At 43.1% G+C, this 25,004-nt stretch overlaps 1 protein-coding gene across 1 annotated transcript; it reads left to right on the top strand.

Moving 5' to 3' along the window:
- Positions 1-290: 290 nt before the first annotated feature.
- On the top strand, positions 291-1,201 carry LOC125549113 (transcriptional activator hap3-like). Its single transcript, XM_048712600.2, has one exon. It carries the CDS (start codon positions 376-378, stop codon positions 973-975), a length of 600 nt encoding a protein of 199 aa, XP_048568557.2. The 5' UTR covers positions 291-375; the 3' UTR covers positions 976-1,201.
- Positions 1,202-25,004: the final 23,803 nt, after the last annotated feature.

The following is a 25,004-nucleotide window of genomic DNA, read 5'->3' as shown; positions in this document are numbered from 1 at the left end:
GGATTATTTTTTCATACGATGCACCATTGTTGAAAATTTGTATACCAATCATCTTTGAGTGGACATTTTGCTCAAACGATATACGCAGGTACTCAGCACTTGTAGTTAAAAATGTTCAGGATAAGCCTTTCTTTTTTATTCCACAAGCTAGTTGGATATTTTAATCCCGTGGGCGAATAAATGTAACGGGCGTAATTTTTAAAATAATAAAGACGAATCATTTACCCGCGTGGAGTGGTGGACAACTGGGTCACGACATACATTCCATACTTTTTGAACAGAACGAGATAAAAGTTGGGTAAGCAAGGCAAAAAGCCACGGCTCTCAGTGTATAAAAAGAGTCGCGGCTCTTCAGCACTCGCAATATGAGTACCAATGCGAAGACTACTTTCGGCGTGCCCGAACTATATATCTCATTGTGACGAAGATCACGTACATACCTTATCCACACTAAATATGACGAATAGAGAGGATTTCATCCATTTCTCCGGTTTTACCCAACAACCGGGGCGCCTCAGACTTCCTAGGGCGCCATCAACCTCAGGCTCTTCCTCGGGAGATCCCAATGGGCAAGAAGGCCTCCTGCCGATCGCCAACGTGGGGCGGATCATGAAGGACGTGCTGCCGCCGGAGGCCAAGGTCTCGAAGCACGCCAAGGAGGTGATCCAGGAGTGCGCCACGGAGTTCATCGGCTTCGTCACCGGCGAGGCCTCGGAGCGGTGCCGGCGGGAGCGGCGCAAGACGGTGAACGGCGACGACATCTGCCACGCCATGACCACCCTTGGCCTCGACAACTACGCCGGTGCCATGCGCAGGTACCTGCAGAGGTACCGCGAGGGCGAGGAGCTCGCGGCGGCGCTCAACAACCACAGCAGGTCACCGGCTCCGCCGCCGCCAGGCGACGGCATGATCCAGATCGATGTCTGGGGCGAGCTGTCCAACTCCAGGGGCAACGAGAAGCATGGCAGGGATTAACGATATACCATCCCGATCGATCGATTGCTCATCTGACTGAAGTTGTTTCGATCTTCTTGTGTTTGCGGTCTTCGATCTAGCTCTTGCTTATTCAGTGCTATGTTCCGTTCCTACAAAAATTGCACCAACATTGTGGTATCGTTACTTCTATGTACTAATGCAATCGATATGTACCTGCTCCTGCTGTACCTGAGAATATTTCAACTTATATTAATCGGTTTTAGCATGCATGTCATGTTTAGAATGATTTTGTTTACAAAAAAATTGAGCAATTTTTGGATGCTGTCAGAATAATCTCGAATTGTTAATGAATATTTAGTACCAATTGAAATGCAGAATGATTAGCACACCTGGTCCTGACGCGCGTCTCACTATTTGGCAGAAGTTTTGTGGAAAGAAGATGAGAAACTAGAAAGCATGGCCCATAGGCTCCAACTGGCTGCATATTCTGGGTAAAGAAAGCAACGCAATCGATCTGAGCTATTGGGTCTTTTGATTGCTCTCAGGTGTAGCCAGAGGGTTTTTCTATACCATTGCTCTATGGTGGGTTGTATTAAATTCATGTGCACCCAACGGCATAAGAAGATGGTTGGATCGAAGAGCTCAAAAGGGCATCGTAAGTTAGGGTGAATTTGCACTGCACTATAAAGTTTGTAGGGACCACTTCTTGAACAATTCCTTCCCCTTTTCATATTTGGATGTCAGTATTCGTCGTGCTGAAAGACTTCCGCATCGTACATCACGCGCGGTTGTTATATATTTCTTGCCCGGGAAAGCGATTTGTGCGGCATAAGGCTGTTCGACAACAAGTGTCAAGTTGCGAAGTGAGGATTGTCCAGAAACACACTACATAATAAAATTTTATCACCTCGGGTGATGCAAATAATGATGGTGTTCGCATGCAGCGAGGTTCTTTTTACACAAACGCCGCCCTTTCATTGGTGCTTGTAAGGGTGCCTACAACTATAAGAAGCAATAGCTTAATAGTAGTAATTTTTTATTTGTCTACCTCATTGAGCAAGTTAGTATGCACTTCTAGGCTCGTAAAGGAACCACATCACCGCTGTGAAGTTCTTATTGGATAATCGTTTAGTGACGTATCTTGAGGAGCGGGTATCCTTTATTCTGTATCGCACTAAGAGAGAAGGACATGTACTCGAAATTTTAGACTCTAATAAATAGTGCATTTCTAGCAACTACCAACAACCAATTTGTTACTTGATTAGTATGTTATACTCATCTTTTATGTGCAGGTCCTAGTGTTCGCTTTTTTTTTATTTTCACTAATAAATGCGGCTCGCAACCTAAGCAATAAATTAAATAAAACTTCTTCTTTTTTCAATAGAAGTGATGTGTCCAATTAGCATTTTCTTTGTTCTCAACAACATCAGAAGCAACGGCTCAGCCTAAGAACCTCAATAACCATCACTATTGGGGATGGTAGTTGGGCTAGCCTCTGGAGGGACAAGTGGATTGAGGATTCCATAGTCTATAACGGCGTGCAAGAGCTATTTAGACTTGCGTCTAGAGAACGACAAAATAGAGATGTAGGAACTTGAGGGTGATAAATGGATCACTATTGTTGCTCGCATGACTACCCTAGTCCAACTACAAGAATTTTTCAACCTCTCGAGCCTACTTGAAAACTCAGCTTGCCTTGATCACTCTTGTGCTAACTCCATATGTTGGAATATGACGACTATTGATGAATATTTGACAAGCTCGGCATATACAAGGCAATTCATTTGCCAACATCCAATCTTGATCCTATCAAGATGCTGGAAAGTTATATGGATGTGCCTGAACGAATACTGTTTGTGTGGTTGGTGCTACACTGCAAAAATATCATGGCCAAATACTCATGGTCAACCGATGGTGGCCATATAACTCTATTTGCCACTTGTACCACGAAAGCAAGGAGTTATTTTTATTGAAAAAAATACCCAACTTTATTCATTGGAAATAAGCAATACATCGTTTACCAGGGTCCGTACAATTTCAGTTAAGTGTTCCTCAAACTAATTAGAAGTCAAAGAAAATCTAGCTAATCTAGCAAGCTCACGAGCAACTTCATTTGCTTTTCTATTACAGTGCTTGAATATAGTAATAAGGAACACAAGCAAAATGAAAATAATTATAAAAAAATGCCGTTGCAGCTCCCGCCGACCGTCCTCCTTCCTTTATGGTATCAATCACCTCTAGATTGTCCGAGTTAATAATAAGACGGTTGCATCCTGTCCTTTGCACAAGTGATATACCAAACTTGAGAGCCAAAGCTTCGGCCGTCAGGACATCCGCGAACAGTCTATCTTCCCATTCCCCTCGCCGATAAATCTACATTTGTCATCTCTTAGTACGGTCCCCATCATTCCCCTAAGCATGTCATGCTGAAAAGAAGCATCAACAATAAATTTAACAAAAACCATTGGAGGGCATGACCAGCCCCCTCTTTTCATAGAAACGTTTGGAGAGGAGACATTAACAAAATTGGCATTAAGGGCTAGAATCCCCGTAGAAATCTAGGTCGCATTCTGGGTTGTCTCTTTGTGCATCATTTTCCGCCTTTCCCACCGCAAATATCAGGCCGAGACACAATTGTTTCATGCACATTCGGATGACCGATAATATAAAATTCATGTTCTGGTAGAAGAAGTAAATACTCCAAAGAAGTAAATACTCCAACACCGCCTCACCAGCACGGTCGACTTTACATGCTCTTTCAATGATATCATCCAACCCCAACCTTGTCCAAACCTCCTAGCTTCGTTGCGGAGAAATATATAGCATGTGCTTCGTATGTTCTGGACTAGCAGAGCAAGAAGGACATATGGGCGAGATTTTCAAAGTCTGTTTGCAAGCGTAACACGACATGGGAGACTTCCATGTAGCGTATGCTAGATATTTTTTTAACCTTTATCGGGCAAGATAATTTTCACATAGTGCTCCAAATATGATTAATTGTTGTTCGTCCCATCCCGTTGGCGTGTCTCGGCTTACTTCCATGTTGATAGTCCCATTCAAAAAATATGTAGCCCGAACCGAAAATATACAGTTCTTTGTGTAGCTCCAACCAACGAAGTCTGTCATATTATGTTGTGAGATTGGGATTGCGAGCACCTGTTGTACATCAATGAGCCCTAGAGTTTTCCTAACTAGATCTTCATCCCAATTATTGGAAACATGATCAATCAACCCCTTTGGAGTAACCACCTTCCTAGTTGCCAAATATAGCCATGTTTCAGAGTATTTACACCTGTCATAATACTTTGCCAGGTAAAAGAGGAGCCCTTCTTTAACTTAGAATTCAACATATCGTCATTTGGATAGTACTTAGCCCTCAGAATAGTAGCACATAAGGAGTCAGGATTCTCAAGAAGACGCAAGCCTGTTTGGCAAGGATTGCAAGTTGAAACAGTGAATATCGCGAAAACACATCCCCTTTATTTTTAGGGACACACAGTTTGCACCATGCCATCCAGTGCATTCACCTTTGGTTCTCATCATCTCCACGCAAGCAAGGAGACGGTTCCTCACCTACGCAAAAAAAAAAACCTTTTTCTCAGGAGGTACGACAATGAGTAATTGCCTGGCTAGGCTATAAAACAATGTTGGTATGAGTTTCTAGCTTCCCTCATAGACAGGAAACATTGTCTGCACTCTTCAGTAGTGAAGCTAAACATACCAGGCGTACGTGTTTAGCTTCATCCAGATCACAAAAAGGACGTGTTTAGTATTATTGCGTGTTACCGTACACATTTAGATTGGCTGTTTGTTTTGAGTCATTTTTTTTGTTGAAAAGTTTGTGGAGTGGATTTAGTTTAACAATTTAAAGTCGAAAGAGAACAGTTTTATTAGGGGTAGATAATAGATTTTTTATGGTAGTAATATAATAGCTAGGCTGACTAGCCTATGCGAATTGCCGGGATAAGCCGGTCAAAACTTCAAATGCAACTACAGAATCTTTTGTACCTCACTTTGTTGCAAACAGTAAGAAAGCCCTCACCTCCGGGTGCTTCCTAAATGGGCTAGCCCATTGAGCCTAAATGCGACGGCCCATCGAGCCTAAATGCGACGGCCCATCAAGGGAGAAGCTCTAGATCGCTAGCACACTTTTTTTTTCATGTTCTTTATATTTCTGAATGGGAAAAGTATTGCACTAAAATTATAACTATAATCATCGTGTATTTAAATAAATGTTCATGCCGTTTCTGTGTGTGTGTGTGTGGGGGGGGGGGGGGGGGGTGGCTTTTTCTCGCCACAACAAAAAGAAGAAAGCCTCCAGTGCTTCCTAAATGGGCCCCCAATCATGGGAGGAGCGTTGGATCGCTAGCCCGCAATTTTTCATTCTGTTTATCTTTTTTAAATGTAAAAGTATTTCACTTAATTATAAAAACATTCATCGTGCGTTAAATGTCCATGTAATGTAAACAAATGTATGCGATACTTTTAGAAAATTTGTATACCATTCGAAAATATGTTCGAGACATTTTAAAAATGTTTGTGTTATACAAAAATATTTTTGTGAAATTTAATATTTTTTTCTTAACACAATGGAAAAACATTCATATAATCAAGAATATGTTTGTACTATTCACAAAAAACAGTCGTGACATTCATGTCATTTTTGAAAGGTTAACACAATGCAACAAATTTTCATATAATTGAAAATAAATGTTTAATACAATTCAAAAAAATGTTTGTGATAATTTTCGAATTTTTTTGGTATTTAAAATGTTAATAAATACTCTCAAAACTGTTAATACAATGTAATAAAATTTCATGTAATTTTAAGAAATGTTTCACGCCATTTGAAGTAAACTCCAACATGTGTTTGAAAATTGTTTACATGCATTTGAGAAAAAAAACTTATATGATAAATATATTTCATGTATATACAAGAAATTGATTACTTGTATTTAGAAAAGTAGACATGTATTTGAAAAAGGAATAATAGAAGAAAAACGATAAAAGAAACACAGAAAACAGAAAAAAGAAAGAAAAATCTCATGGCCTAACTGATTTTAGAACGTTCCGGAAACGCTTTAATTTCGATTGGCCCAATAAAGGCGAGTATGCCAAGAGCTGAGGCGAAGCGGAGCTACGTCTCGCATCAAGAATAGGGATGGCAATGGGGATACCTAGAACATCCCCATCCCCAAGTTTTACCCATCATCCTATCCCCATCTCCGTTTACATGACTGGGGATGTACTTTTCCCATACCCATGCCCCATTGAGGAACGGGGCCCCATTAGGGTCCTCATCCCCCTAAAAAATACACATATACATAATATGACAATCTATAACCAACATATATACATGGTGTTGTCCTTGTCCTACTAATATCAATCTAGGTCATACTGACTTCTTTGGTCATAGTGGCGGCTGAGGTGAGGTAGGTTTAAGGTTTTTCTCAGGGACCTTTTGTTTTTACAAGTTTGTTTGTGAATATTTTAAGGTTAACTGCAGTGTCGTAGTTAAAAAGCGGACCCCCGATGGGTATTGGACCTGGGAAATAGGATATCATCCCCATCCCCGTTGTACCCTATGGGGAATAAATTAGTTCAGTAAATATCCTCATGGGGAAGCTTTTCGCTCATCCTCATCCCCTAATAGATGAATTTCCTATGGGTTTGGTGGATATGGGGCCTCATTGCCATCCCTAATCAAGCAAGACATAGCTCCCGCGGTGTATGGGACAGGCACAACTATGCATGCCTGCCTATAGATGTTTCAGCTTGGGTGTAACATCCCAAAATTTCAATTTGGAATGTTATACACTAGATCATCATTGCATATCATATTTATTGCATTTTGGTTGATCCTAGAAATTTTTCGCAACTCAAGGACCCTCGGAGAGAGTTGGAGATTTCGTTATTTTCATAATTGAGTTGTCTCAAATTTTGAAAATAGGATCTTTTGATTTTATTTATTTTATCCTCAATTATTTGTATTACAAAAATATGAGAGAGGGAATAAAATGACTTTCCCAAAATAAAGAAATATTGAGGATTTAATAAAAAAATCAAATAAGATTTTATTTGGTTTTATTTGCTATTTTATTTGAATTTAGGAAAAATACGCGTTTTTCAAAATTGCATTTAGGCCCCAAATAAATGTTCATCATGTGCGGCTTGATTTTAGAAGCCAGAGAAAATTTATTTCAGGATTTTTGGAGTCCGTTTAGTAGTCCTTTTGTTTTTTCCGAGCGTAAATATTTAAAAAAAAAACGCCCGAACCGACCTACGGGCCGTGCTAGGCCCGCGCCCGGGTAGGGTTTCGGCCCGGGGTGGGCCGGCGGCTTTCCGGCGGCTTATAAAGGCTGAGGCCTGGAGGAGTCCGGGCCTAGCACGGCCCGTAGGTCGGTTCGGGCGTTTTTTTTAAAAATACTTACGCTCGGAAAAAACAAAAGGACTACTAAACGGACTCCAAAAATCCTGAAATAAATTTTCCCTGGCTTCTAAAATCAAGTCGCACATGATGAACATTTATTTGGGGCCTAAATGCAATTTTGAAAAACGCGTATTTTTCCTAAATTCAAATAAAATAGCAAATAAAACCAAATAAAATCTTATTTGATTTTTTTCATTAAATCCTCAATATTTCTTTATTTTGGGAAAGTCATTTTATTCCCTCTCTCATATTTTTGTAATAGAAATAATTGAGGATAAAATAAATAAAATCAAAAGATTCTATTTTCAAAATTTGAAACAACTCAAATATGAAAATAACGAAATCCCCAACTCTCTCCGATGGTCCTTGAGTTGCGAAAAATTTCTTGGATCAACCAAAATGCAATAAATATGATATGCAATGATGATCTAGTATATAACATTCCAAATTGAAAATTTGGGATGTTACAAACCTACCCCCTTAAGATGAATCTCGCCCTCGAGATTCGGGTTGGCTAGAAAATAGGTGAGGGTGGTCTTTCAGCAATTCTTCCTCTCGTTCCCAGGTGGCTTCATCCTCCGTGTGGTGGCTCCACTGAACCTTGCAAAACTTGATAACCTTGCCGCGGGTGACTCGACTGGCATACTCTAGAATCTTAACTGGTTTCTCCTCATATGTCAAATCACTGTCCAACTGAATTGCTTCCAGTGGTATCGTATCTCTCAGCAGTATGTCAGCCATCTCTGCATGGCACTTCTTCAACTGGGATACATGGAACACGTCGTGAACTCCCGACAATCCTTCGGGCAATTCCAACTTGTAGGCTACTTCTCCCATACGCTCCAAAACTTTGTATGGGCCTACAAAACATGGCGCTAATTTTCCCTTAACTCCAAAGCGCTTAACTCCTCGAAGTGGTGATACTCGAAGATAAACTCGGTCTCCGACTTCGTAAACTGTCTCCTTGCGTTTAGAATCTGCATAACTCTTCTGCCTGGATTGGGCTACCTTCAGCCTGTTGCGAATTAATTTCACTTTATGTTCAGATTCCTTTATCAGATCCGGTCCAAACAACTGGCGGTCTCCAACTTCATCCCAGGACAATGGGGTCCTGCACCTCCTTCCATACAAGGCTTCGAAAGGGGCCATCTTCAAACTGGATTGATAGCTGTTGTTGTAAGAGAACTCTGCATACGGCAAATTCTCGTCCCAGCTAGATCCGTAGTCTAGCGCACAAGCTCTTAGCATATCCTCCAAAATCTGATTGACTCTCTCAGTCTGTCCATCTGTCTGCGCGTGAAAAGTTGTGTTAAACTCCAGTCTGGTTCCCAAAGTCTCATGCAACCGATTCCAGAACTTTGAGGTAAACTGGGTTCCTCTATCTGATACAATGCTCCTTGGAACTCCATGCAGACATACGATCCTGGTCATGTATATCTTTGCCAACTTTGCACTAGTATAGGTAGTCTTCACTGGAATGAAATGAGCTACCTTTGTCAAACGATCGACTACAACCCATATCGAGTCATAGCCTGAACGTGTTCTGGGAAATCCTGTAATAAAATCCATGCCTAGCTTATCCCACTTCCATTCGGGTATCGACAATGGTTATAGCAATCCTGCTGGCTTCTGATGCTCTGCCTTCACTCTCTGACATACATCACAAACTGCTACATACTCCGCAATATCCTTCTTCATTCCGGTCCACTAGAAAATATCCTTCAAATCCAAATACATCTTGGTATTTCCTGGGTGAATCGAATATGGTGAATCATGGGCCTCTTGTAAAATTAACTTCCTGATCTCCGGATCATTTGGCACATAAACACGGTCTTCAAACCATAAGGTATCGTGCTCATCCTCACGAAATCCCTTATCTTTTCCTTTGCTCATTTTCTCCTTAACAGAAGCAATCTCCTTGTCAGTCCTTTGAGCTTCTCTGATCTTATCCATCAAAGTAGACCGAATCTCCAATGTGTTGGGTTTCGTAGTAATTTCAAAAATTTTCCTACGCACACGCAAGATCATGTGATGCATAGCAACGAGGGGGAGAGTGTTGTCTACGTACCCAACGCAGACCGACTGCGAAAGCGATGACACGACGTAGAGGAAGTAGTCGTACGTCTTCACGATCCAACCGATCAAGCACCGAAACTACGGCACCTCCGAGTTCGAGCACACGTTCAGCTCGATGACGATCCCCGGACTCCGATCCAGCAAAGTGTCGGGGAAGAGTTCCGTCAGCACGACGGCGTGGTGACGATCTTGATGTACTACAGCAGCAGGGCTTCGCCTAAACTCCGCTACAGTATTATCAAGGTATATGGTGGCAGGGGGCACCGCACACGGCTAAGGAGTAGATCACGTGGATCAACTTGTGTGTTTCTGGGGTGCCTCTGCCTCAGTATATAAAGGAGCCAAGGGGGGAGGGGGCGCCGGCCAAGGGAGGAGGGCGCAGGAGGAGTCCTACTCCTTCCGGGAGTAGGACTCCCCTCCAATCCTATTCCAACTAGGATTCCCCAAAGGGGGAAAGAGAGAGGGGTGGCCGGCCACCTCTCCTAGTCCTAATAGGACTAGGGGAAGGGGGGAGGCGCGCAGCCCTTGTGGGCAGCCCTTTCATCTTTCCACTAAGGCCCATGAAGGCCCATATGGCTCCCGGGGGGTTCCGGTAACCCTCCCGGTACTCCGGTAAAATCCCGATTTCACCCGGAACACTTCCGATGTCCAAACATAGGCTTCCAATATATCAATCTTTACGTCTCGACCATTTCGAGACTCCTCGTCATGTCCGTGATCACATCCGGGACTCCGAACAACCTTCGGTACATCAAAATGCATAAACTCATAATATAACTGTCATCGTAACCTTAAGCGTGCGGACCCTACGGGTTCGAGAACAATGTAGACATGACCGAGACACGTCTCCGGTCAATAACCAATAGCGGGACCTGGATGCCCATATTGGCTCCTACATATTCTACGAAGATCTTTATCGGTCAGACCGCATAACAACATACGTTGTTCCCTTTGTCATCGGTATGTTACTTGCCCGAGATTCGATCGTCGGTATCCAATACCTAGTTCAATCTCGTTACCGGCAAGTCTCTTTACTCGTTCCGTAATACATCATCTCACAACTAACATATTAGTTGCAGTGCTTGCAAGGCTTATGTGATGTGCATTACCGAGAGGGCCCAGAGATACCTCTCCGACAATCGGAGTGACAAATCCTAATCTCGAAATACGCCAACCCAAAATCTACCTTTGGAGACACCTGTAATGCTCCTTTATAATCACCCAGTTACGTTGTGACATTTGGTAGCACCCAAAGTGTTCCTCCGGCAAACGGGAGTTGCATAATCTCATAGTCATAGGAACATGTATAAGTCATGAAGAAAAGCAATAGCAACATACTAAACGATCGGGTGCTAAGCTAATGGAATGGGTCATGTCAATCAGATCATTCAACTAATGATGTGACCTCGTTAATCAAATAACAACTTATTGTTCATGGTTAGGAAACATAACCATCTTTGATTAATGAGCTAGTCAAGTAGAGGCATACTAGTGACACTTTGTTTGTCTATGTATTCACACATGTATTATGTTTTCGGTTAATACAATTCTAGCATGAATAATAAACATTTATCATGATTATAAGGAAATAAATAATAACTTTATTATTGCCTCTAGGGCATATTTCCTTCACAATGCTGCTACATAGTCTCTCGGGACTATTTCCAAACATAGCTCTCGAAGATTTTCGGCTAACTCCCTTGGTAAATCTCCCGTCATTAGGGTGTTGACATGGCTCTTACAGCTTAACGCGTCAGCTACTACGTTAGCCTTTCCGGGGTGATAATGCAATTTCATATCATAATCCTTGATGAGCTCCAACCATCTCCTTTGTCTGAGGTTCAACTCCTTCTGTGTGAAAATATACTTCAAGCTCTTGTGATCCGTGTACACCTCGCAATGGTTTCCAATCAGAAAATGTCTCCAAGTCTTCAGTGCATGCACTACGGCTGCTAACTCCAAATCATGCGTAGCATAATTCAACTCATGAGGCTTAAGCTGTTGTGAGGCATATGAAACAACTCTTCCTTCCTGCATAAGCACTGCTCCAAGTCCTCGACGTGAAGCGTCACAATACACCTCATAATCCTTGGTCTAATCCGGTAAAATCAACACTGGTGAGGTAACCAAACGTTTCTTCAACTCCATGAAAACTAGCCTCACATTCCTCAGTCCATATGAACTTGGTATCCTTCTTCAACAACTCCGTCATAGGCTTCGCAATCTTTGGGAAATTCTCAATAAACCTCCGGTAGTATCCTGCGAGTCCAAGAAAACTCCGGATCTCTCTAACTGTGGTTGGTGCTTCCCACTTGGTCACGGTATCAACTTTAGTGGGATCTACTGCTATACCTTCTCCGGATATAACGTGTCCGAGAAATCTAACTTCTTTCAACCAAAACTCACATTTGCTAAACTTGGCATATAACTGATGTTCTCTGAGCTTTCCAAGAACCAAACACAAATGCTCCTTATGCTCCTCTTCATTCTTCGAGTAAACCAGGATATCATCAATGAACACTACGATGAACTTATCCAAGAACTCCATAAACACTTTGTTCATCATATTCATAAAATATGCAGGTGCGTTAGTCAGACCAAATGACATAACGGTATACTCGTACAGCCCATACCTAGTGGTAAAAGCCGTCTTGGGTATATCCTGTTCCCGAATCTTCAACTGGTGGTATCCTGATCGCAGATCGATCTTGGAAAATATCTTAGCTTCTTGCAATCGATCAAACAGATCATTGATCATTGGGAGTGGGTATTTGTTCTTGATGGTTACTTCATTCAATCCTCGATAATCGACAACCATCCTTAACGATCCATCCTTCTTTTCTACTAGAAGTACTGGCGATCCCCAAGGTGAAGAACTTGGGCGAATGTATCCTTTATCCAGTAACTCCTTAATTTGCTTCTTAATTTCCACCAAATCCTTTGCAGGCATCCTATATGGTCTCTTTGATATTGGCCCTGTGCCTGGCAAAAGCTCAATCAGAAACTCAATATCTCTATCCGATGGCATGCCTGGCAATTCTTCTGGAATACATCAGGGAAATCCTTCACTACTGGTACTTCCTCCTGCACAACTCCTGTTAAACAATTTGCTTGAGTCCTCTTTGGCACATGTCGGGATATATACATACTTGATCCTTCTCCCTTCTGGGGTGGTAAGAAAAATTGACTTACTGGAACATTCAATATTCCCTTCATACTTTGATAACCAATCCATGCCTAATATCACATCCAATCCTTGGGATTCTAATACGATTACTGCATCCGGCTGCTCTTCAACCTCCTCCACGTTAACGTGGTTCACCTGTCCCCTGTTGAAAGGGTTTGGCTTCTTCCCAGAGCTTCCATTGCCATTTCCATTCTGTGATTCAGGACATTCATTGGCATAATGTCCGGTCTTCTGGCACTTAAAGCAAGTGACTTGGCTCAGGTCTTTCTTGGCTGGGGTTGATGGGTTGGTGCGGTTCTGGCCGTTGCTTCCTCCATTCCCATTACCAGTCTTGGGGCCATTGTGATTGTGCGAGCTACCTGCTCCATGGGTATGCTGGAAATGTCCTCCCGATCTAGGGGTAAAACGTGGCTTCTGCTGAGCTCCAAAATTGTACTTTCCTTGTCCATACTTCCTCTTGCGATTCTCAATTTGCTGTTGCTTCCCTTCAATCATAAGAGCACGATCTAGCAACTCCTGGTAGTTGTTGAAGGTTGCTACCATCAACTGCATGCTCAACTCATCATTCAGTCCTTCCAGAAACTTCTCCTACTTTGCTGCATCCGTAGCAACGTCATCTGGGGCATAACATGCTAATTTACTAAAGTCCTCCACATACTGGCCAACTGTCCGTCCTCCTTGGCGCAAGTTGCGAAACTCTCGCTTCTTCATGGCCATAGCTCCTGCTGAAACATGGGCAGTTCGAAAAGCCTGCTGAAATTGGTCCCATGTGATAGTATCGACAGGGAAAGTGGCTGTGAAATTCTCCCACCATGATGCTGCGGGTCCTTCAAGCTGATGTGCGGCAAACTTCACCTTCTCCGCATCCGTGCATCCTACTGTGGTCAACTCTCTAGCTGTCTTGCGGAGCCAATCATCTGCTACTATCGGCTCGGTGCTACTGAAAAACACCAGCAGATTCATCCTAACAAAACGGGCTAAGTGATCAACAGGTGGTGGTGGTGGGTTGTTGTTGTTGTTCCCTTGATTTTGATTCTGGACTAGTAAATGCATCAATGTGTTCTGCTGCTGGTGTTGGGTTTCTTAGTAATTTCAAAAAAAAAATTTCCTACGCACACGCAAGATCATGTGATGCATAGCAACGAGATGGGAGAGTGTTGTCTACGTACCCACGCAGACCGACTGCGGAAGCGTTGACGCAACGTAGAGGAAGTACTCGTACGTCTTCATGATCCAACCGATCAAGCACCGAAACTACGGCACCTCCGAGTTCGAGCACACGTTCAGCTCGATGACGATCCCCGGACTCCGATCCAGCAAAGTGTCGGGGAAGAGTTCCGTCAGCATGACAGCGTGGTGACGATCTTGATGCACTACAGCAGCAGGGCTTTGCCTAAACTCCGCTACAGTATTATCGAGGACTACGGTGGCTGGGGGCGCCGCACACGGCTAAGGAATAGATCACGTGGATCAACTTGTGTGTTTCTGGGGTGCCTCTCCCTCAGTATATAAAGGAGCCAAGGGGGAGGGGGGCGCCGGCCAGGAGGAGGGCGCAGGAGGAGTCCTACTCCTTCCGGGAGTAGGACTCCCCCCCAATCCTAGTTGGACTAGGATTCCCCGAGGGGGAAAGAGAGAGAAGGGGGGCCGGCCACCTCTCCTAGTCCTAATAGGACTAGGGGGAGGGGGGAGGCACGCGGCCACCTTGGGCTGCCCCTTTATCCTTTCCACTAAAGCCCATCTAGGCCCATATGGTTCCCGGGGGGTTTCGGTAACCTCCCGGTACTCCGGTAAAATCCCGATTTCACCCGGAACACTTCCGATATCCAAACATAGGCTTCCAATATATCAATCTTTAGGTCTCGACCATTTCGAGACTCCTTGTCATGTCCGTGATCACATCCGGGACTCCGAACAACCTTCGGTACATCAAAATGCATAAACTCATAATATAGCTGTCATCGTAACCTTAAGCGTGCGGACCCTACGGGTTCGAGAACAATGTAGACATGACCGAGACATGTCTCCGGTCAATAACCAATAGCGGGACCTGGATGCCCATATTGGCTCCTACATATTCTACGAAGATCTTTATCGGTCAGACCGCATAACAACATACGTTGTTCCCTTTGTCATCGTATGTTACTTGCCCGAGATTCGATCGTCGGTATCCCATACCTAGTTCAATCTCGTTGCCGGCAAGTCTCTTTACTCGTTCTGTAATACATCATCCAGCAACTAACTCATTAGTTGCAATGCTTGCAAGGCTTATGTGATGTGTATTACCGAGAGGGCCCAGAGATACCTCTCCGACAATCGGAGTGACAAAACCTAATCTCGAAATACGCCAACCCAACATGTACCTTTGGAGACACCTGTAGTACTCCTTTATAATCACCCAGTTACGTTGTGACGTTTGGTAGTACCCAAAGTGTTCCTCCGGTAAACGGGAGTTGCATAATCTCATAGTTATAGGAACATGTATAAGTTATGAAGAAAGCAATAGCAACATACTAAACGATCGGGTGCTAAGCTAATGGAATGGGTCATGTCAATCAGATCATTCTCTTAATGATGTGATCCCGTTAATCAAATAACAACTCATTGTTCATGGTTAGGAAACATAACCATCTTTTGATTAACGAGCTAGTCAAGTAGAGGCATACTAGTGACACTTTGTTTGTCTATGTATTCACACATGTATTACGTTTCCGGTTAATACAATTCTAGCATGAATAATAAACATTTATCATGATTATAAGGAAATAAATAATAACTTTATTATTGCCTCTAGGGCATATTTCCTTCAGTCTCCCACTTGCACTAGAGTCAATAATCTAGATTACACCGTAATGATTCTAACACCCATGGAGCCTTGGTGCTGATCATGTTTTGCCCGTGGAAGAGGCTTAGTCAATGGGTCTGCAACATTCAGATCCGTATGTATCTTGCAAATCTCTGTGTCTCCCACCTAGACTAGATCCCGGATGGAATTGAAGCGTCTCTTGATGTGCTTGGTTCTCTTGTGAAATCTGGATTCCTTTGCCAAGGCAATTGCACCAGTATTGTCACAAAAGATTTTCATTGGACCTGATGCAGTAGGTATGACACCTAGATCGGATATGAACTCCTTCATCCAGACTCCTTCGTTCGCTGCTTCCGAAGCAGCTATGTACTCCACTTCACATGTAGATCCCGCTACGACGCTTTGTTTAGAACTGCACCAACTGACAGCTCCACCGTTTAATGTAAACATGTATCTGGTTTGCGATTTAGAATCATCCGGATCAGTGTCAAAGCTTGCATCAACGTAACCTTTTACGGTGAGCTCTTTGTCACCTCCATATATGAGAAACATATCCTTAGTCCTTTTCAGGTATTTCAGGATGTTCTTGACCGCTGTCCAGTGATCCACTCCTGGATTACTTTGGTACCCCCCTGCTAAACTTATAGCAAGGCACACATCAGGTCTGGTACACAGCATTGCATACATGATAGAGCCTATGGCTGAAGCATAGGGAACATCTTCCATTTTCTCTCTATCTTCTGCAGTGGTCGGGCATTGAGTCTTACTCAACTTCACATCTTGTAACACTGGCAAGAACCCTTTCTTTGCTTGATCCATTTTGAACTTTTTCAAAACTTTGTCAAGGTATGTGCTTTGTGAAAGTCCAATTAGGTGTTTTGATCTATCTCTATAGATCTTAATGCCTAATATGTAAGCAGCTTCACCGAGGTCTTTCATTGAAAAACTCTTATTCAAGTATCCCTTTATGCTATCCAGAAATTCTATATCATTTCCAATTAGTAATATGTCATCCACATATAATATCAGAAATGTTGTATAAAACCAAATGCTTTGATCACACTATCAAAGCGTTTATTCCAACTCCGAGAGGCTTGCACCAGTCCATAAATGGATCGCTGGAGCTTGCACACTTTGTTAGCTCCCTTTGGATCGACAAAACCTTCCGGTTGCATCATATACAACTCTTCTTCCAGAAATCCATTCAGGAATGCAGTTTTAACATCCATCTGCCAAATTTCATAATCATGAAATGCGGCAATTGCTAACATGATTCGGACAGACTTAAGCATCGCTACAGGTGAGAAAGTCTCATCGTAGTCAACCCCTTGAACTTGTCGAAAACCTTTCGCGACAAGTCGAGCTTTGTAGACAGTAACATTACCATCAGCGTCAGTCTTCTTCTTGAAGATCCATTTATTCTCAATTGCTTGCCGATCATCGGGCAAGTCAACCAAAGTCCATACTTTGTTCTCATACATGGATCCCATCTCAGATTTCATGGTTTCAAGCCACTTTGCGGAATCTGGGCTCACCATCGCTTCTTCATAGTTCGTAGGTTCATCATGATTTAGTAGCATGACTTCCAGAATAGGATTACCGTACCACTCTGGTGCGGATCTTACTCTGGTTGATCTACGAGGTTCAGTAGTATCTTGATCTGAAGTTTCATGATCATTATCATTAGCTTCCTCACTAACTGGTGTAGGTGTCACTTAAACAGTTTTCTGTGATGCACTACTTTCCAGTAAGGGAGCAGGTACAGTTACCTCGTCAAGTTCTACTTTCCTCCCACTCACTTCTTTCGAGAGAATCTCCTTCTCTAGAAAGGATCCATTCTTAGCAACGAATGTCTTGCCTTCGGATCTGTGATAGAAGGTGTACCCAACAGTCTCCTTTGGGTATCCTATGAAGACACATTTCTCCGATTTGGGTTCGAGCTTATCAGGTTGAAGCTTTTTCACATAAGCATCGCAGCCCCAAACTTTAAGAAACGACAACTTTGGTTTCTTGCCAAACCATAGTTCATAAGGTGTCGTCTCAACGGATTTTGATGGTGCCCTATTTAATGTGAATGCGGCCGTCTCTAAAGCATAACCCCAAAACGATAGCGGTAAATCTGTAAGAGACATCATAGATCGCACCATATCTAGTAAAGTACGATTACGACGTTTAGACACACCATTACGCTGTGGTGTTCCGGGTGGCATGAGTTGCGAAACTATTCCACAGTTTTTCAAATGTACACCAAACTCGTAACTCAAATATTCTCCTCCACGATCAGATCGTAGAAACTTTATTTTCTTGTTACGATGATTTTCAACTTCACTCTGAAATTCTTTGAACTTTTCAAATGTTTCAGACTTATGTTTCATTAAGTAGATATACCCATATCTGCTTAAATCATCTGTGAAGGTGAGAAAATAACGATATCCGCCACGAGCCTCAATATTCATTGGACCACATACATCGGTATGTATGATTTCCAACAAATCTGTTGCTCTCTCCATAGTACCGGAGAACGGTGTTTTAGTCATCTTGCCCATGAGGCACGGTTCACAAGTACCAAGTGATTCATAATCAAGTGGTTCCAAAAGTCCATCAGTATGGAGTTTCTTCATGCGCTTTACACCGATATGACCTAAACGACAGTGCCACAAATAAGTTGCACTTTCATTATCAACTCTGCATCTTTTGGCTTCAACATTATGAATATGTGTATTACTACTATCGAGATTCAATAAGAATAGACCACTCTTCAAGGGTGCATGACCATAAAAGATATTACTCATATAAATAGAACAACCATTATTCTCTGATTTAAATGAATAACTGTCTCACATTAAACAAGATCCAGATATAATGTTCATGCTCAACGCTGGCACCAAATAACAATTATTTAGGTCTAATATTAATCCCGAAGGTAGATGTAGAGGTAGCGTGCCGACCGCGATCACATCGACTTTGGAACCGTTTCCCACGCGCATCGTCACCTCGTCCTTTGCCAGTGCCCGCTTATTCCGTAGTCCCTATTTCGAGTTGCAAATATTAGCAACAGAACCAGTATCAAATACCCAGGTGCTACTGCGAGCTCTAGTAAGGTACACATCAATAACATGTATATCACATATACCTTTGTTCACCTTGCCATCCTTCTTATCCGCCAAATACTTGGGGCAGTTCCGCTTCCAGTGACCAGTCTTCTTGCAGTAGAAGCACTCAGTTTCAGGCTTAGGTCCAGACTTGGGTTTCTTCTCTTGAGCAGCAACTTGCTTGCCGTTCTTCTTGAAGTTCCCCTTCTTCTTCCCTTTGCCCTTTTTCTTGAAACTAGTGGTCTTGTTAACCATCAACACTTGATGCTCCTTTTTGATTTCTACCTCCGCAGCTTTCAGCATTGCGAAGAGCTCGGGAATAGTTTTGTTCATCCCTTGCATATTATAGTTCATCACGAAGCTCTTGTAGCTTGGTGGCAGTGATTGGAGAATTCTGTCAATGAAGCAATCATCCGGAAGATTAACTCCCAATTGAATCAAGTGATTATTATACCCAGACATTTTGAGTATATGCTCACTGACAGAACTGTTCTCCTCCATCTTGCAGCTATAGAACTTATTGGAGACTTCATATCTCTCAATCCGGGCATTTGCTTGAAATATTAACTTCAACTCCTGGAACATCTCATATGCTCCATGACGTTCAAAATGTCGTTGAAGTCCCGATTCTAAGCCGTAAAGCATGGCACACTGAACTATCGAGTAGTCATCAGCTTTGCTCTGCCAGACGTTCATAACATCTGGTGTTGCTCCAGCAGCAGGCCTGGCACCCAGCGGTGCTTCCAGGACGTAATTCTTCTGAGCAGCAATGAGGATAATCCTCAAGTTACGGACCCAGTCCGTATAATTGCTACCATCATCTTTCAACTTTGCTTTCTCAAGGAACGCATTAAAATTCAACGGAACAACAACACGAGCCATCTATCTACAATCAACATAAACAAGCAAGATACTATCGGGTACTAAGTTCATGATAAGTTTAAGTTCAATTAATCAAATTACTCAAGAACTCCCACTTAGATAGACATCCCTCTAATCTTCTAAGTGATTACGTGATCCAAATCAACTAAACCATAACTGATCATCACGTGAGATGGAGTAGTTTTCAATGGTGAACATCGTTATGCTGATCATATCTACTATATGATTCACGCTCGACCTTTCGGTCTCCGTGTTCGAGGCCATATCTGCATATGCTAGGCTCGTCAAGTTTAAGCTGAGTATTCTGCGTGTGCAAAACTGGCTTGCACCTGTTGTAGATGGACGTAGAGCTTATCACACACGATCATCACGTGGTGTCTGGGCACGACGAACTTTGGCAACGGTGCATACTCAGGGAGAACACTTCTTGATAATTTAGTGAGAGATCATCTTATAATGCTACCGTCAATCAAAGCAAGATAAGATGCATAAAAAGATAAACATCACATGCAATCAATATAAGTGATATGATATGGCCATCATCATCTTGTGCTTGTGATCTCCATCTTCGAAGCACCGTCATGATCACCATCGTCACCGGCGCGACACCTTGATCTCCATCGTAGCATCGTTGTCGTCTCGCCAATCTTATGCTTCCACGACTATCACTACCGTTTAGTAATAAAGTAAAGCATTACATCGTGATTGCATTGCATACAATAAAGCGACAACCATATGGCTCCTGCCAGTTGCCGATAACTCGGTTACAAAACATGATCATCTCATACAATAAAATTCAGCATCATGCCTTGACCATATCACATCACAACATGCCCTGCAAAAACAAGTTAGACGTCCTCTACTTTGTTGTTGCAAGTTTTACGTGGCTGCTACGGGCTTAAGCAAGAACCAATCTCACCTACGCATCAAAACCACAACGATAGTTTGTCAAATAGACTCCGTTTTAACCTTCGCAAGGACCGGGCGTAGCCACACTTGGTTCAACTAAAGTTGGAGAGACAGTCGTCCGCAAGCCACCTATGTGCATAGCACGTCGGGGGAACCGGTCTCGCGTAAGCGTACGCGTAATGTTGGTCCGGGTCGTCTCGTCCAACAATGCCGCCGAACCAAAGTATGACATGCTGGTAGGCAGTATGACTTATATCGCCCACAACTCACTTGTGTTCTACTCGTGCATATAACATCAACATAAATAACCTGGCTCTGATACCACTGTTGGGTTTCGTAGTAATTTCAAAAAAAACTTTCCTACGCACACGCAAGATCATGTGATGCATAGCAACGAGATGGGAGAGTGTTGTCTACGTACCCACGCAGACCGACTGCGGAAGCGTTGACGCAACGTAGAGGAAGTAGTCGTACGTCTTCACGATCCAACCGATCAAGCACCGAAACTACGGCACCTCCGAGTTCGAGCACACGTTCAGCTCGATGATGATCCCCGGACTCCGATCCAGCAAAGTGTCGGGGAAGAGTTCCGTCAGCACGATGGCGTGGTGACGATCTTGATGCACTACAACAGCAGGGCTTCGCCTAAACTCCGCTACAGTATTATCGAGGACTATGGTGGCTGGGGGCGCCGCACACGGCTAAGGAATAGATCACGTGGATCAACTTGTGTGTTTCTGGGGTGCCTCTGCCTCAGTATATAAAGGAGCCAAGGGGGAGGGGGGCGCCGGCCAGGAGGAGGGCACAGGAGGAGTCCTACTCCTTCCGGGAGTAGGACTCCCCCCCCCCAATCCTAATTGGACTAGGATTCCCCGAGGGGGAAAGAGAGAGAAGGGGGGCCGGCCACCTCTCCTAGTCCTAATAGGACTAGGGGGAGGGGGGAGGCGCGCGGCCACCTTGGGCTGCCCCTTTCTCCTTTCCACTAAAGCCCATCTAGGCCCATATGGTTCCCGGGGGGTTCCGGTAACCTCCCGGTACTCCGGTAAAATCCCGATTTCACCCGGAACACTTCCGATATCCAAACATAGGCTTCCAATATATCAATCTTTACGTCTCGACCATTTCGAGACTCCTCGTCATGTCCGTGATCACATCCGGGACTCCGAACAACCTTCGGTACATCAAAATGCATAAACTCATAATATAGCTATCATCATAACCTTAAGCGTGCGGACCCTACGGGTTCGAGAACAATGTAGACATGACCGAGACATGTCTCCGGTCAATAACCAATAGCGGGACCTGGATGCCCATATTGGCTCCTACATATTCTACGAAGATCTTTATCGGTCAGACCGCATAACAACATACGTTGTTCCCTTTGTCATCGGTATGTTACTTGCCCGAGATTCGATCGTCGGTATCCCATACCTAGTTCAATCTCGTTGCCGGCAAGTCTATTTACTCGTTCTGTAATACATCATCCTGCAACTAACTCATTAGTTGCAATGCTTGCAAGGCTTATGTGATGTGTATTACCGAGAGGGCCCAGAGATACCTCTCCGACAATCGGAGTGACAAAACCTAATCTCAAAATACGCCAACCCAACATGTACCTTTGGAGACACCTGTAGTACTCCTTTATAATCACCCAGTTACGTTGTGACGTTTGGTAGTACCCAAAGTGTTCCTCCGGTAAACGGGAGTTGCATAATCTCATAGTTATAGGAACATGTATAAGTTATGAAGAAAGCAATAGCAACATACTAAACGATCGGGTGCTAAGCTAATGGAATGGGTCATGTCAATAAGATCATTCTCTTAATGATGTGATCCCGTTAATCAAATAACAACTCATTGTTCATGGTTAGGAAACATAACCATCTTTTGATTAACGAGCTAGTCAAGTAGAGGCATACTAGTGACACTTTGTTTATCTATGTATTCACACATGTATTACGTTTCCGGTTAATACAATTCTAGCATGAATAATAAACATTTATCATGATTATAAGGAAATAAATAATAACTTTATTATTGCCTCTAGGGCATATTTCCTTCAGCTGGATCAACTGGGTGAGCTCCGGTGGGAAGGTAAATCCGGGGTCACGTCTCGGAGGCATCCGAGGGTTTTTAGAAAAGATGAGGTTTAAGAATAGAGGGGGTCTAAAGAGAAAACACTACCCATATGCACATGAGGCAAAAGCAAACAATTCACTTCATTCAATCAATCAAACAAGGGCATACAATCGATCTATCTATCGCAAAAGTTCTCGGACTATAATATTTACATGGTGGACTACTACTACTGATGAGGTGGTCTACTCAAAATATTCTTCGGTTGCAGACTCCATGATATCTGCTCCAGCTTCATCAACGTAGTCATCATCGCTATCATCTGGATCCGAGTCGGTGTCGTCGATGATGATGTAGTCTTTCGGGCGAATCTCCTTGGGTTCTTCATCTTCTTCTACCGGTGTAGGGCCTCCCATATATATTCCGATCTTCTTGATCAGATCGTCATTCTTCTCCACTAATACTTCAATTTCCTCTTCATAATCTTCACGTGTCGCCTTGAGTTCTTCCTGAAGTTCCTGGATTCTTGTCCTTGCCTTCTTCAGATCTATCATGTCGGCGCACATCTGGTTCTCCTGACGTCAAATGTGCTGGTTTAACTCCTGGATAAAAGCTGCAATTGATCTATCCTTTCTGGTGCTGATCATCTCCCAGTGCTCATCTCGGCGCCCACAAATCTGGTAGATAGTATCCTTGAGATCATTTCGGTAGACTTTTCCAATGCGTCCCATGGCGATGTGAGCTGCCATGCTCTTTCCTAGACTTCAAGTTGGTGCATCAAAAGAAAACTCTATGGGCTCAGGTACTGGCATGAACGTCCTTCCTGGAACTTGAACTTGAATCATCCAGCGCTCTTCTTCAGGTAAAGTGGCGTTGTAGGTGCCGGTGAAGCTTGGTACTCCTATGTTCAGATATCTAGTGACTTCCTTCAAATGACGTCCAAAGGGTGTATCTTCATCCGGTTGCGCGAACTTGTTCCTTGCATCCGCCATCCTAAAAGAGTAGAGAAGATGAGAAGTCAGAAAGAGAAGAGAGTGAGCAATGATCTAGGTCTTTAGCTTAGTGGTCGTGTCCTACAGTCAGCGTGTGCTCTGATACAATCTTGTAGCGACCAGACCTCAAACGGTCCAATATCTGTGCTCCGGTGTCATCCCTAGATCAGTAATGCTGACACCACACAGTACTCGAAGGATTTATAACAGAGTAGCAATCACACACTTATTACATCGAGTGTCTCAATAGAGAACTTATTACAATAAATATGGCTTAAGTACATCTAATAACGATAACATCGGAAGGCTTGGAAGATAAGTGAGTCCATCAACTCCAACAGCATCACTGAGTATAGACCCACGACCTAAAACTCCTTAATCGTCGTCTAAAAAGTCTGCAACATTAACGTTGCAGCCCGAAACGGGCCAGCACATGGAATATGCCGGCAATGTAACATATAGAGAGTAATGGAATGAAACAACTATTCTATATGCATATTTGGCTGGTGGAAAGCTCTATGGTTACAGTTTTGCATAAAGCCAATTTTTCCCTACTGCAAAGGAATAAATTTATTTAACTATCATGGTGGTTGTTAAACATTGAGAATGGTTGACAGCATTCTCAATCCCAATTAAGCATCATCATTAAACAAACCCATCAAAATTAATTTTATAGTAACATGTTGAGATTCACATGATAATCCAGGTACTAGATACTCAAAATGTCCATAACCAGGGACACGGCTAACCATGATTAGTTTATACACTCTGCAGAGGTTTACGCACTTTTCCTCACAAGACTCGATCTCCTCCGTTGGATTTCTCGCACTACATGGTGTTTGAGAAACGGATGACCGAGACATAGTCTTTCAGAAGCGCTAGCACCTTACGATGGGTAGACTGTACCACCTACATCCCCTACATCTGCTAGTCTACCACTGTAAGAGTTTGCACGACTTAGTCAACTATGCTAGAGCCCATAATAGCTTGTGGCTGCACACGGAAGTTTCTAGCATGAATAATCTCATGATCCATCCTGGGTGGCGGTACATAAAGAAAAACAGGCAATCCTGGAATACCCAGGTACCTCAATCCACCCAGATGTGTGTTTAAGTTGCCACATTAAATAAACCATTAATTAACAATCTCACATCTGTCATGGATACACTCACCCAATCCACGTCTACTAGCATAGCATGGCATAATAAGCAAACGTAGAAGTAACTCCCAAAGGTTTGATAATAAACAGGTAATAGGTACTACCTCAACTACTTCCCAAACCCACAATTTAATTAGATCCCTATCATGCAATGTGTAAGGATTGATCTAATGCAATAAAACTGGGTAGAGGAAAAAAACATGATCAAAGTGTTACTTGCCTTGCTGATGATCCGGGAAACCTAGCGATTCGAAGTAGCAAGCGGCGCACTCCGGGTACTCTATCGCAAACAAACAAGCATACAATAAGTACTCAACTAATGCACAGGTAAAACTCAAATAAGAGATCTAACCAGAAAATTCAACTTAAGAACTCTGGTTGGCAAAAAGAGTCAAATCGAACGAAGCAACGAAAGACAAAAGGCAAAAGAAACAGGCTTCGTTTACTATTCTGGATCTAAGG

This window comes from Triticum urartu, chromosome 3A (genome assembly GCF_056163025.1).
Source record: "Triticum urartu cultivar PI428250 chromosome 3A, HENAU_Tu73, whole genome shotgun sequence".
Classification (NCBI taxonomy): domain Eukaryota; kingdom Viridiplantae; phylum Streptophyta; class Magnoliopsida; order Poales; family Poaceae; genus Triticum; species Triticum urartu.
The sequence above is the reverse complement of the archived record's forward strand: the minus strand, read 5'-3'. Positions and strand labels throughout refer to the sequence as shown.

What these genes read in the sequence shown, in the direction of transcription:
- LOC125549113 (XM_048712600.2), top strand. Translation starts at nt 376, where the DNA reads ATGCGAAGACTACTTTCGGCGTGCCCGAACTATATATCTCATTGTGAC.